Source organism: Chrysochloris asiatica, unplaced genomic scaffold (genome assembly GCF_000296735.1).
Source record: "Chrysochloris asiatica unplaced genomic scaffold, ChrAsi1.0 scaffold00243, whole genome shotgun sequence".
Lineage (NCBI taxonomy): Eukaryota > Metazoa > Chordata > Mammalia > Afrosoricida > Chrysochloridae > Chrysochloris > Chrysochloris asiatica.
This window is the reverse complement of record NW_006408761.1, coordinates 1,614,558-1,629,010: the sequence shown is the minus strand read 5'-3', so window position 1 is coordinate 1,629,010 and position 14,453 is coordinate 1,614,558. Positions and strand designations below refer to the sequence as shown.

The 14,453-nt window shown below is 39.6% G+C and overlaps 1 protein-coding gene across 2 annotated transcripts in view; it reads left to right on the top strand.

Annotated features, from left to right (window-relative positions):
- The window catches only part of DROSHA (drosha, ribonuclease type III), a 168,350-nt gene extending 158,094 nt beyond the window's left edge, over positions 1 to 10,256 (top strand). For both annotated transcript variants that reach the window (XM_006873500.1, XM_006873499.1), the window contains 6 exons: positions 840 to 981; positions 2,304 to 2,386; positions 2,478 to 2,581; positions 5,218 to 5,310; positions 6,191 to 6,237; positions 9,835 to 10,256. In XM_006873500.1, the coding sequence (XP_006873562.1) occupies positions 840 to 981; positions 2,304 to 2,386; positions 2,478 to 2,581; positions 5,218 to 5,310; positions 6,191 to 6,237; positions 9,835 to 9,965 (600 nt within the window). In that variant the 3' untranslated portion in view covers positions 9,966 to 10,256. The remainder of the gene's footprint in view (positions 1 to 839; positions 982 to 2,303; positions 2,387 to 2,477; positions 2,582 to 5,217; positions 5,311 to 6,190; positions 6,238 to 9,834) is intronic.
- The last annotated feature ends 4,197 nt before the right edge of the window (positions 10,257 to 14,453 follow it).

Below are 14,453 nucleotides of genomic sequence, written 5' to 3'. Positions count from 1 at the left end.
GCTCCTTTAGTATAATATAAATCTTTAAAATTGTAATAAAAGTAAATAAATGATTTAAATCCTTTAATATTTAAGCGTCACTTCAAATCTCATAATACCAGTTTTGGCATCAATATCATGAAAGTTGAAACTTCCTTTAGACTTTTAAAAATGCTGCCTAAAAATGAATCTACACTATCAGAAAGCAGGTCGAATCAGCACAGTGTGACGTGTGGGGAGGATTGATTGCAAAGATGCGCAAGGAACTTCTTTGGGTCATAAAAGTATATGAGGTTGTCAAAGCTCATCTAACTGTGTGCTGAAAGTGGGTGTACTTCATTGTATGTAGATTATACTGCAGTTATATCTGGTTTTTAAAATGTCCCTTCATGTTGTACCATGCAACTTAATTGAAGCTATGTATGACCTTTAACCATTGAGCTGTTGTTTTTAGATGCTGCCAAGTTGGTTCTGACCCATAGTGACCCTGTATAGGGTTTCCCAGGAGCACCTGATGAGCTTGAACCGTTGACCTTGTGGTCCAAACTGACTTTGCAATCCAGTGCATTAACCCACAGTGCCACACCAGGACTCAGGATTCCCTTTTCTGTCCCTTCCCCTACTAACTCCATTATTACTAAACCAGTCATTAGACTATTAATGTCAGACAAAAATCCAGAATAACAGCAAAGTGAGTTTCAGGAGCTGCTGAAGTGTGTGGAGTATCTCACCACTGCCTGCTGCCTGAGGGTAATGCTTGAGAAATCCAGCAAGATCTCCCTGGTGACCCTGTCTCAGACAAGAGAGAGAAACCAACAGATAATCGCTTTGCAAACGTATTTCAAATTCCTTTCTGACAGTTGTTGCGAAGCTCTTTGGTGAACAACAGAACCCAGGCCAAGGTAGCGGAGGAGCTGGGCATGCAGGAGTATGCCATCACCAATGACAAAACCAAGAGGCCCGTGGCCCTCAGGACCAAAACCTTGGCAGACCTTTTGGAATGTGAGTGCATCAAAGGAAACCTTTTATCTTAACCCATGGGGTCGAGATTTAAATCAAATTGACCTTCACTTTCCACTTTCTTCTCATTATTATGTTCTGGCTAAAAAACCTCTTTTCTGTTTTAATTTTCGTGTATGCTTTCTCGAAAACTTGTTTGAAGGAGAATAATTGGGAATTAAGACATGTGAATAATGAATTTTATATTCAGCCTTGTGTTTAGTGGAAACCATCTCGTGCCCTCATCCCCCTAGCCATCAGTTCTCTTTGTGTAAAACAGTACAGAATGGTAATTGTTAATCACAGCTTTTTTCACTAAGTGCTAAAATCATTCTCTATTGTTTTGAATGAGCTCAAAGCTCTACCGACAAATGTCATTTTCAATGTTTCTAAAATGGTCTGGTAACATTCCAAATAATCCTATTATAGCAAACTAAAGGATTGTCCACATAATTTTGAGGCTCTTCTATTAGTCACTAGGCCTTAGTACCTTTTTTAAAAATGTTATGGTATATTTGCCATTATATATAAATATTAAGGCTTTCATACAAAATGAGCTCATTTACGAAATGTGGAGGCAATTTGGCTTTGGAACTTTAAAGGAGTTCTTTTTCAACTAAAAAGGGTAATTGAAAAATTAATATTTTTTGAAAATAAATTAAGCTGACAGATCATCTCTGGTTCTTTATTTATTCACTCACTGAAAGATGATATTTTCATTCCTTAAAAAAAAAAAAAGAACCGAACTTACCCTTTGTTTACTTGATTAAGATACCTTTTAATGAATTCACCTTTGGAAATCATCATTTATTTATGCAAAGTAGAATATATTTATATCATCCTCATTAAGATTTTGTGTCTTTGGAAAGATCATCTATAAATTCTGTCCATGAAACTTAACATAGACTCCACGTAAATGGGAGATTTTCTCAAGATGGATGTTGAGAATGGCAGGCCTCAAGGATGTGCTCATTCTGATGTCAGAGCGGATCTTCCAGTTGTCTGTTGATTTATTTGATGTTAGCATGGTGTGGTTCTGAATAGATACTGTCTCTGCTCTGTGGCAGGATTTCATGAATCATTTTGGCTCATCGTTTAGCCCTGTTTGCTGAATACAATTTTGGTCCTTGTGCTCTGAACTCTACAGTTCGGCATCTTAACCACAGACCTGTGTTGCTGCTTCTAATACTGGTCATTAAGAGTAGAATCTTGTTTGAAGAAAGATGAAATGGTTGAAAACCATATTAAAATGTTATTTAAGTTCTCTTCCTCTTCTGGGAAAGGGCACTGAATCACAGTTTATTTTTAAATGTTCTTTTTTCCAGCATTCATTGCAGCGCTATACATTGATAAGGATTTGGAGTATGTTCATACTTTCATGAATGTCTGTTTCTTTCCACGATTAAAAGTAAGCACATATATAGTGTAAATTAGTAGCATGCTTTATGGCTGGTGATTCCAGAAGCCATTACTAACTCCTTTTTGGGGACTTACTGTAGGAGTTCATCCTGAATCAGGATTGGAATGACCCCAAATCTCAGCTTCAGCAATGCTGCTTGACACTTAGGACAGAAGGCAAAGAACCCGACATCCCTCTGTACAAGTAAGTACTCTCTGCCCATGGGCGCTGCGTCCAGCCTGCTTAGAGTGACCTCCCAGTGACTGAAGGGACGGTGCTCGGTGTAGCAGGAGCCCTGGGCTGAGTCTCTGATGCTCAGAGTTCTGGAGAAATTATTTGGGCCTCGGTCCCTTTAGCCATATACAAGTTGTACAAGTTTCTCCCATCTCTAAAGTTCTCTGGGCACCACAGCCTGATAGGAAGACACACTCAGATGATGAGAGATAGATTAAAATTCCGATTAAATAGATTCTATATATAATTTAAAAATATTATAGTGAAATATCTATCACAAAATGTTTGCCATTTTGACGGTTTTTAAGCGTATAGCTCAGTGTCCAAAATTATGTGCACAATTTTATATGCATTTCTCTGCTTGCCTGCTTCTTTCTTATAACCGGTTTAGAGCTGTACATCTAGATTATCAGGCGGCGTGTGTTTGGGTGTCTCTCTTCGCACGCTTGACTGCTCCCTCCATTGCCTGGTAGCTGTGCTGCCTCCCTCAGCTGGGCTCAGTGAGTTAGGTGTTGGGCTCCTAATGGGAAGGTAGGCAGTTCAGACTCTCCAGTTTCTCCTGGGGAGAAAGATAGGCAGTCTGCTTCCATAAAATGTGCAGCCTCAGAAATGCCGTGGAGCAGTTCTAGCCTGCCCTGTGTGGTCGCTATGGGTCAGAATCGACTTCATGGCAGTGTGGGGGTTTTTTTTGTTTCTTTGTTTGTTTTAGCTTCAAGTGATCGGTATAGGAAGCAAGGAAGTCTTTCTTGGGTGCTGCGTTACTGCAATATTTGGAATTTTTCTTCTCAGTGTCTGTATCAAAGGCTGCCACATACTTTAGATATCTTTAGTGACAAATCTTTATCCTTTTTGAGTGGTAGGCAAAAGTCATTCAGAAGGAACCCGGATGAGTTGTGGGTCACTGTACCATATAATAACCATGTGGTGATGACAACAGGAGCTTTAACTCTGAGCTAGAGTCATTATCTGGGTCTCCAACATTCAATGTGTTGGTTCAGGATATGGTTTTAAAGAATGGAAGGAAGACTGAACCAGGCAGGTTGCCTCCCAGGTATTGTGTCTGGAAGTGCAACTTTAAATATGTTTAAGAATCTAATTTTGGTCCCGTTTGACTCCTTCCCTGTGTACACATGTAGTTGCAAACATACACACTTGTGTGTGTTTTCCATCTGGAATGAAAGCCCCCTTTGGAGTCCTTCAGATGTGAAAGCTCTTAAAGAAAAGCACAAGTAGAACAGCTGGGAATTTAAAATACTTTTTCATGTTTTCATTTAATACACTTTCTAGGTATTTTTCCCCTGAAAGAAAAACTGAGTCCAAGAGAGTTAACCAAGAAAAGGTTAAGTCACCTTGAAGCAAGCTATTACAAATAGTCCCAAAGAGCCATTGCTGCTAAACATTGTTTTCTGTATTTATTGGGGAAAAAAATAAATGCTTGGAAATAACAGTTTTATGTGTGCCTAATAAGCATAATGAATATCCAAACTTTATTATATGCAATGATCAGAGTATTCCCTCATCAAAGTGATAATTAAGGTTCAGTAAGTGAAACAAGGATGATAAACTTCTCATAGCAGAACCACAAGCCTGGTACTGAGCTCTACCTTAAAGAAGTTCTCCGTGTCCTTTCAGCCTGTGGGGTACATAAATGCAAAGGAAATTACTGTTCTCCTCCTCATAAATCCCCCACATGAAAGTGCATGATGTGTTTGTTCCGTTTTATCAAGATGGTGGAGTTGTTTTGCATAGTTTTTATTATTATTATTATTTAAAATTGCTGTGTTCATCCCATTATCTTTGTTGGCTTCTTTTAATTTCCCTTTTCCATGAAGCTATCAGTTTCCCTGCATTTGAAATCTGCACTGAGTCATTAAAATCCAGAGGACCTAGTGCTTTGTTTTTGGGCAACCGTGTTGTGTACCTGATGTTATAGCGTACCTTTGATATGTCTCAGATATTTCAGAAATTAAATATTTGAAATATCTAAGACATTTCAGAAACTAAATACATTTTCTGATCTTTCAGATAAGATACTAGTCGTTAGCAAGACTCCTTGATGCAAAACCATTCAGGCTTGGCTTGAGGTGTATTGTTGTTGTTGTTAAGTGTCGTCGAATAGGTTCCAACTCATAGTGATCCTGTATAGGGTTTCCGAGAGGTGGCTGGCGAGTTTGTAACGCCGACCTTGCAGCTGAAACCAACTTTGCAGTCCAGAGCATTAACCCGCAGCACCACACCAGGACTCTCAGAGATTATTGTTTGATTGTTTTCAGTAAAATTAATAATAAATAAATAACAGCCTATATCTGTTGACTTTTCACTGATTAAAGTTTGTTAATTTTATGACACTTGGAATATGCATACTGTTTAGTCTTCAGATATTAGTCACATTCCTTTGGGAAACAATAAAGATCCAATGCAGAATTGAGTGAATTTTCTGCTTCAGAAGGTGTCTTAGATTAAGCCACTCAGAAATGTATCATCCCTTTACTTTTCTGCCATTATCACTGTTTTGTGACTTTCACCTTCCTCTGTCTGAGTTCCTGAGTTTTCTCTGAGCAGTAGAAAGCTTTACCATCATTGATACTCATTGTGTTGCGTTTCAGGACACTGCAGACAGTGGGGCCATCCCACGCCAGGACCTACACTGTGGCTGTTTATTTCAAGGGAGAGAGAATAGGCTGTGGCAAAGGACCAAGGTATGAGAAGAAGAAGATTCTTTCCTTCTTTCAAGGACCATCCTGTGTGTCTGAGAGGTCCAAACTCTGTTGCTGTTTTTTATTTACACAATTTTTTTAAAAATTTAGTGTATAGAATGCTTGAGGGTAATAGCCAAGTAGATCCTAACCATTAATGTTCTCACCAAGCCCCAAGCAGTGTGTCATTGTGTAATGGGCTTTGGCTACCTTGAGAAAAACTCCATCACCTGCTGCCTAGTAAGGTCTGTCCACTTTTAGTTGCCCAACAGAGAGTACCGTGATGCAAGCATTTGATGAGATGTGAAAAGGTGCCCTGCAGCGCAAACCTTTGGTGTCCCCTACTTCCTTGAGCTCTGTGGAAGTGGTAGCATCTTCATGTAAAAAGAATTAGGTATATTGTCACCTTCCTTTGAAGTTTTAATTTCAAATCTCTGTATGCATGTGTAGATGAAGGGGCTTCAAAAGTTCGTGGAAAAATTATAATATCTCTTCATTCCATTTTTCCTTAAATTTCTTGAAGCTCCTTCACGTGTGTGTGTGTGTGTGTGTCTTATGTATGTATATATTTGTTCTTTGCCTCTTTAAACTACACTGAGGGTAGTCAAACTGGAATAAGACCTGAAGTAAATGGAAGGCATCTTACTGCAATATTAAAAGTGTGGAACGAATAGCTTAAATAGGCTTTGTGTCAATAAATGCAAGCCTGCGTGCTCCTGTGTATACTCCTATCTGTGCAATTGGGGATGTGACAGGAGAGCAATCAGATAAGATGTTATGCACTCAACGTGAAAAGCCACCTGAAGGATTTATAGCCACGCCTTGCAGGTTTGAAATAAATTTTTAGATTAAAGTATACCTTGCCTTTATTTTTTTTACATAGTATTCAGCAAGCGGAAATGGGAGCAGCAATGGATGCGCTTGAAAAATGTAAGCCTATCTCTTTTTCTTTAATTATATGTTCATCATGTAATGAGTGTTTTATGGAAAGAAAATGGGGAAATAGAAAAATGGTGAGTACTGATAAAATGTGATGTCATTTTCTTCCTAATTATTTTCCACATGGTTTAATAGAATGTGAAATATATAGGAAATGGGCTTTTAATTAAAAAAAAAAAAAATGATTCCCAAGTGCTTTTGGATATTCATTTTCCCTTTTTTTTTTTTTTCATAAAGTGCTACTCCCAGACCGAGTTACCCATGTGAACAACCTAGTTTGTTTCCCTCCATATTTTTCTCTATAGTGCTAAGATCTTATCCAACAGAACAAGAGCACATGTGAAAGCTTTTTCTTTTTTTTTTTTGGTATTGTTTTATTGACACAGGATGAAATTAACATAGTTGTCTGCATTATTCTATTCTCACTCAATGATTACACCTACTTCTCACTTATCAACATCATTCAACATCTTGCATTTCCAAACAATGGGGAATAAACTGTTTTGAGCATTACCAGCGTACATGTACAGCGCTGTGCAAGGGCGCTGTGACAGCAGCTGTGATGCCTGTGGCCAGTTTGGCTGGGCCATGATTCAGAGCGGTTTGACATTTACGCAGTAATGAAATTGGCAGTCATGTAATAAACGGTCCAGGCATCCTCGAGTTTGAGATCTGATGTGCTCACCCTCCTTTTTTTGCATTTTTGTATTACCCCAATGTTTTGCATAATGACATGGTCTTTGGAACCTAACCATGTCAAGAAGTTGAGAAGTGGACGGATATCATAAATAGCCCACTGCAAGTTGTCTGGAATGGCTCCAGCGCATTCTTTCCTGATGGCTGTGTAATACTGTGGAGGCCTGGTGTGGCACTGTGGGGTAATGCACTGGACTGCAAAGTCAGTTTGAACTGCAAGGTCAGCGGTTCAACCTCACTCACTGTATCTTGGAAACCCTATACAGGGCCCCTGTGGGTAGGAACTGACTTGACAGCACTTAACAACAACAACAACAACAACAACTCTGGATAGGTTGCATTTTATTCGATTCATAGATACTTGTTCCTGGCTTTATAACACTATAGAAAAGAAAGGTCTATATATTGATGTTTTTAGGTCTTGGGAAGGATTCCCAATTTTGGGATGGCCTGATTGAAGAAACTCAAATGGCATAATTGATCACAAAGGAAACTGCATAGTCTTCTGTAAATTGAAGGCTTAAGCACAAGGAATAGCTCTTCCGAGATACATTGTGCCGAAGCCCCCACAGGCAAACCATGACGGTGCAATTCTATGAAGATTCAAGTACGCAGACTCACTGAGGTCAGGGAGAGCAAAGTGCCCGCCCCAGATTCTCAGCCTTGGGAGACATTCCAGGAGAGGCAAGGGCACAGGAACTAAGTGGAAATTAGTAGGAACATATCTGATGAGAGAGAGCAGATAGTTACAGGGGATAGCAAGGAGCTAATCCTGCCATGGCCCACAGTCCATGGAATCTTCACTCAGGGTGTTAAGTTGACTCTTGGCAAATTTTTCAGCCATTAAAGGGGGCTTCATTTCCATTCATGGAAAATGGAATGAAAAGATAATGGAGCTTTTTTGAAGCCTTCTCATATATAAATGCATAATCACATATTGAAATAAGAGTGACGCTCCATTTTCACTTAGAAAATGGTTAAAGGTAATCTTCGTTTTGTGTGTGTTTTTTTGTTTGTTTTGTTTTGATTTTTTTAAACTTTGTTTCCAACTGTAAAATGGTTCTGGAAAGATGGCTTATTCTGAAGCAAAACTCTGTATGCATCCCGGTAGAAGTGGTTGATTTAAGTATGTTAGAAAGCAGTTTGATGGTCTATACCAGGCTCTTGAAGAAAGTCTTCACCTCTGATCCAGAGCTCCATCACTGTGAATGAGACTTGAGGAAATCATTGGAAAATGAACTCAGATTTACGTACCATGATAATTGCGATGTTATTTGTAATATCAAAGTACTGTTTGCATGTTGAACAGTACTTGCCCTAAAAAGCAAACAAACCCCATTGCCATCTAGTTGATTCTAATTCGTAGTGACCCTAGAGATCATAAGCGAACTGCCCCATGTGGTTTCTAAGGCTGTAATGTTTACAGAAGTAGATTACCAGTTCTTTTTCCTGTAAGGCAACTGGTAAGTTCGAACAGCTGACCCTTTGGTTGGCAGTTGAGCACTTAACCACTGCACCACCAGGGCTCCTGTTCAACTATATAGGTTTTAAAGTAAATTATCATATAACACAAGGGTTGGTCAGTTTTTTTGCATACATGGCCAATAATAAATCGTTTGGTCTTTGTGGGCCACAGGTCTTTGTCACAGATATTCAAGTCTGCCCTTAGAGTGTTTTGGCAGCCAGTCATGTTGTTGTTAAGTGCCATCGAGTTGGTGCCAACTCATAGTGACTCTGTAGGGTTTCCAAGGAGTGGATGGTGAATTTGAACCACCGACCTTGCAGTTCAAACCAACTTCACAGTCCAGTGCATTAACCCATAGCACCAAACCTGTGTTCCAGTAAAACTTTATTTTTATCGTACAAGGTTAGATATTAAGCCAAATATAGCTTAAGCTATAGGATTGGGTGACAGGTTTCCTACAGTCAATTGAAAGTGTGTCTTTGTCGGCTGTTGGCACACAGCCTTTGACCCTCTTGTGGTAAACGTTAAGAACTAAAAAATATTTCAGAATCATTTGAAATATTGCTGACTTAGAATGCCCTAATGTCCATCTGATCTTTTAATAATTTTTTGTCTTCTTCAGAAAATTTAATTCTTGGTAAAAAATGCTATGATAATATAATGATTTGTATGAGGGGTTTTTAGTTTGAGCTTTTGAAATAATACAGCTTCCTTTTATTTACTCTATCCTCAAGTCTCTCCCTGAAAATCACTTCTTGCTCAGAGAATGATGTTAAAGCACCTGGTTGGAGAGATTCCGGCACCTGCTATTTCTGTGGGAGTTGGTGCCTTTTCTATTCCAGTGCACGTGAGCTACTGAACTGTAGAATCTAGTGTGCTGATCCAGTGCTCACCATGTATCTCTAAATGCTGAAAGAATAAGGAAATAAAAATAAAAGGTTTTCCCCTACCTAGTGTGGCACTGTGGGCTAATGCATCAGACCGCAAAGCCATTTGAACTGCAAGTATGCTGGTTCAAACTCACCAGCTGCTCCTTGGAAACCCTATACAGGGTCACTATGGTTCAGAATGGACTCGACGGCACTTAACAACAACAACAAGTAGGTCAGCCGTTCGAATTCACCAGCTGCTCCTTGGAAACCCTATACAGGGTCACTATGGTTCAGAATGGACTCGACGGCACTTAACAACAACAACAAGTAGGTCAGCCGTTCGAATTCACCAGCTGCTCCTTGGAAACCCTATACAGAGTTGCTAAGAAGTGGACTGACGAGGAAGCATTTAGCAACCACAGCGCTTACAGTGTACAACTACGATATACATTTCATACAAGTATTTGTTTGTGCATGTGTAGATGTTTAATTTGCATCATTCTATGCACTAGTGGCTATCCTTCATTAAATATAAAATATATCTCCTTGTGTCAGATAACTTTCCCCAGATGGCCCATCAGAAGCGGTTCATTGAACGGAAATACAGACAAGAGTTAAAAGAAATGAGGTGGGAAAGAGAACATCAAGAGAGAGAACCGGATGAGACTGAAGACATAAAGAAATAAAGAAGGCCGGGGAAGTGGTGGCGTATTTACTTGCTTAATAACTGTGACTGTTGCCCATTGAGACCTAGCCTAGTTTTCCTGCAGACAATGAATGAAGTGTGGCCATTGAAATAAAATACAAAGTCAACGACTACTGTGGTTTTACTAATCTAATTCTCGCTTTTCAGCAGGTTGGCCTTTACTACAAAGTATTTAATTTCTCTGCCTCTTCATGGAGAACTTCACATTGGTGGATGTGATGTGCATATTCTTTCTTATTTTGTTCATTAAACGGAAAAAGTCAAGAAGCATATTCTATATAAAATAGATCCTTTTTTCTATCTTGATATTTCATATTGTGACTCCAGACCTCCAGCTGATAAGTGAAAAATGCCCTTTGCTAGATATTTTGACTACACTCTATACTTGTGTACTTTTTGAAATATGATTACTAACTAGATTTTTTAGCTTTTCTATGGATGTTTATCACATTCTTAGCTGCAAATTTTGAACCTGTCCCTCTCGAAGCAGTGAGCCTGTGTAGAATGAATTATTTAAAAATTTAACCAGGAAAAAGATGTGGTATTTGAGTCACATATATTCTTTGAATCCTTAGAATGGGGACGGGCCATAATCCTAGATTAGATGACACTTAAAACCAGGTGCTATAATCCATGGGTCAGTGGAACGTTGAGGGTGTTTGTAGACAGGCTTCAGAAAAGTCTGCGAACCTCCTGGAATTATATTTAATTCTGTGTTTGAGTTTGGGAGCTCTGGAAGGGACAGGTTCATAGAATTTCATCTGGCTTCTCAAAGTGGCCTCTGCCCTAAAGGGCTAGCTGGCATTACATTAAAAGAACAGTTTTTAAAAACGGTATTTCAAACTGAACTTCACTGGTGTCTTATTAATAAAGGCAGAACTTCTTTTTTAAGTACAAATGTGTTTCTGTTCATTACTTCAGTATATAATATATTGAGTGCCTATTATGTTTCAGGTAATGTTCTAGGCTCTGGGGATATGGCAGTGAACCGAAAAACAAAACAGAAAATACTTGTTTAAATGTCCACAGGCACACTTTGCAAGCCAGCTTCCTCCCTGCAGGCACACTGCCTTTCTTAGTCTGTGGGCCTAGAGTCCTTTGCTGCTCTATGTCTCTATACCATCATCACCTCTGCCACCGTCTCTGCTGTGACTGCTTTTCTGGGTAGGATCCCAAGCTCCTCTCATGCTCTTCCCTCATGATGGTTCTAGGGTCCCCCTTTTAGTTACATATCGTTTACATTTAGAGTTGTGAAACTCTCAATAAAATAACACTTAAAACTGGATTGTACTACTACTGCTGCTGCTGCTGCTGTTATGTGCCGTGGAGTCGGTTCCGACTCATAGCGACCCTGTACAGGGTTTCCGAGGCTGTAAATCTTTATGGGAGCAGAAGCCTCATCTTTCTCCCGGTGGAACAGCTGGTAGTTTTGAACTGCTGACCTTGAGGTTCACAGCCCTATTCACAACCACTACGCTACCAGAGCTCCTTACTACTACTACTACTACTATTAGCTCAAAATACCAACAGAGAGGGAAGGAATCTTGACATCAAGTATCAGTGCTCTCCCCTCTGTAGATTGTTGGTAGATTGTTGTTGCTTTTAAGTGCTGTCTGAGTAGATAGGGACAGGTAAATTAGACATTGGCTAGCTAAAATAGGGGGTGATAAAGGCACGAAGTGACTGGCTTACAAGGTTACAAGAGGGAGTTTAGTTTAAGAGTGTGTGTGTGGGGGAAATAGAGTTGCCATTGAATAGTTTTCATCTTGTCTAGATGGGTCTGGTAAAAAGAGATGGGGATGAGATTCTTATGATTCAGTGAGTAATTGTTATCATGAGTAATTGTGACTCAGAATTGTCAAGGTAGAAGTTCTGTAACAAAATTGGAGGAGTAGTTAATGTTACATTCCAGAAACAGGACACTAGGGACCTTCAAGGGAGAAGAGAACAAGTGGAATGCGGGACTTTATCCAGAGAAGCAGCAACACCAGAGATGGAGGCAGAGGTAAGGACATGGAGAGAGGGAGCAGCTGAAGATTCTAGATTCATGGAAAGAGAGGGACTGAGAGCTGGCAGCCAGGAGTCAGAATTGCAGAATGTGCCCTTTGGTTGTTTAAATTATTATATATGAGTGACAGTTAAAAAAAAAAAAAAAAGAGCTAACTTGAATAGAGAGAAATACTGTTAACTGATGGTACATGGAGGATATAGCCTTTGTAATGAAACAAAGTATATGATTTGTTTAATGTAAAACTTTTGATCTGTCCTGTAAACTTCCACTCAATTCACAATAAGAACTTAAAAAAAAAATTTTTTTTTAAACAAAAGGGAAAAACTGAATTGTAAAATCCTATCAACTTCCTCCCATATACCCTTTCACCAGACCCTTCTGAAGTAGAGGAAAACTATTCAGTGGGGATTCTACCTTAACCACCTTGTTATGAAACTAAGCACACTCATGAAAGCTTGTAAGCCAGGCACTTCATGCCTTTTGTTGTTGTTGTTGTTAGGTGCCATCAAGTCACTATTGACTCATAGTGAATTTATGTACAATAGAACGAAACACTGCCTGGTCTTGGGCCAACCTCACAATTGTTGCCACGCTTGAGCCCATTGATGCTCTACTTTGCCAATCCATCTCACAGGGTGTCTTTTTCTTTTTCTCTGACCCTCCACTTTACCAAACATGATATCCTTCTCCAGTAACTGGTCCCTCCTGACAATTTGTCCGAAGTATGAGGGATGAAGTCTGGTGATCCTGGCCTCCAAGGAGCACTCTGGCTGCACTTCTTCTAACAGATCTGTTTGTTCTATGGGCAGCCCATGGCACTTTCAATATTCTCCTCCAACACCATAACTCAAAAGCATCAATTCTATGGTCTTCCTTATTCACTGTGCATGATCCACACAATTGAAAGCCTTTGCATAGTCAATAAAGCACAGGTAAACATCTTTCTGGTGTCCTCAGCTTTCACATACATATAAGGTTATTGAAAATACCATGGCTTGGGTAAGGTGCACCTTAGTCCTCAAGCTGACATCTTTGCTCTTCAACACTTTTAAAAGGTCTTGTACAGCAGATTTGCCTAATGTAATACGTCATTTGATTTCTTGACTGCTGCTTCCGTGAGTGTTGATAGTTGATGCAAGAAGAATGAAGTCCTTGAGAACTTCAATCTTTTCTCCATTAATAAGAATATTGCTTATTGGTCCAGTGGTGAATATTGTTTACATTGAGATGCAATCCATACTGAAGTCTGTGGTCTTTGTTCTTCATTAGTAAGTATTTTAAGTCCTCTTCAGCAAGCAAGGTTGTATCATCTGCATATTGCAGGTTGTTAATGAGTCTTCCTCCAAACCTGATGCCATGTTTTCTTCATATAATCTTAGGCATTAGTGTGTTGAAATGGACTGGTATTGGCCATTTTGAAATGACAACCACATGGTTTACTATGCAGGGAATGACAAATTGAAGAGGAATGGTGTTGCATTTATCCTCAAAAAGAACATATCCAGATCAGTCATGAGGTACAATGCTGTCTGTGATAGGATAATATCCATGAGCCTGCAGGGAAGCCCAATTAATACCACTATTATTCAAATTTATGAACCAACCACTAAAGCCAGTGAGGATGAAATAGAAGAATTCTACCAATTTCTTCAATCTGAAATCGATCAAATATGCAGTCAAGGTGTATTGATCATTACTGGTGATTGGAATGCAAAGGTTGGAAGCAAAGAGGAAGGATCAGCAGTTGGAAAATAATGGCCTTGGTGATAGAAATGATGCTGGAGAACCCATGATAGAATTCTGCAAAACCAGTGATATGTTCATTTCACATACCTTCTTTAGACAGCATAAGAGATGACTGTGCACATGGACCTCACCAGATGGAATACATAGAAATCAAATTGACTACATCTGCGGAAAGAGATGATAGAAAAGCTCCATATCATCAGTGAAGACAAGGCCAGGGACAGATTCGTTGTTCCCGTTAAGATTTACAATCTCAGAAACCCTATACAGGGTTGTTAGTAGTCGAAAACTACTAGATGGCATTTAAACAACAACCACCTCCCAATTAAAGCAGTCCGATGGTGCAGTGATTAAGCATTGGGATGCTAACTGAAAGGTGGGTGGTTCTTACCCACCAGTGGCTCCATGGAAGACAGATCTGTTTCTGCAATGATTATAGCCTTGGCAACCTCATGGGGGCAGTTCTACTGTGTCTCAGGTGGTGGCTCTGAATCCAACATCACCTTGATGGTATCTAACGACACCACCTCCTTATTAAGGAGCCTGGATGGTACAAGTCCTTTGTGATCAGTTGTTACCATAAAAATTGGCAATTTGAACAACAAGTCGCTCTGGAAAAAAGGTCAGGTGAACTGCTCCCATAAAGATCGTTGTTAGGTGCTGTGAGTCAGTTCCAACTCTGAGCAACCCTCCCATGCACAACAGAAGGAA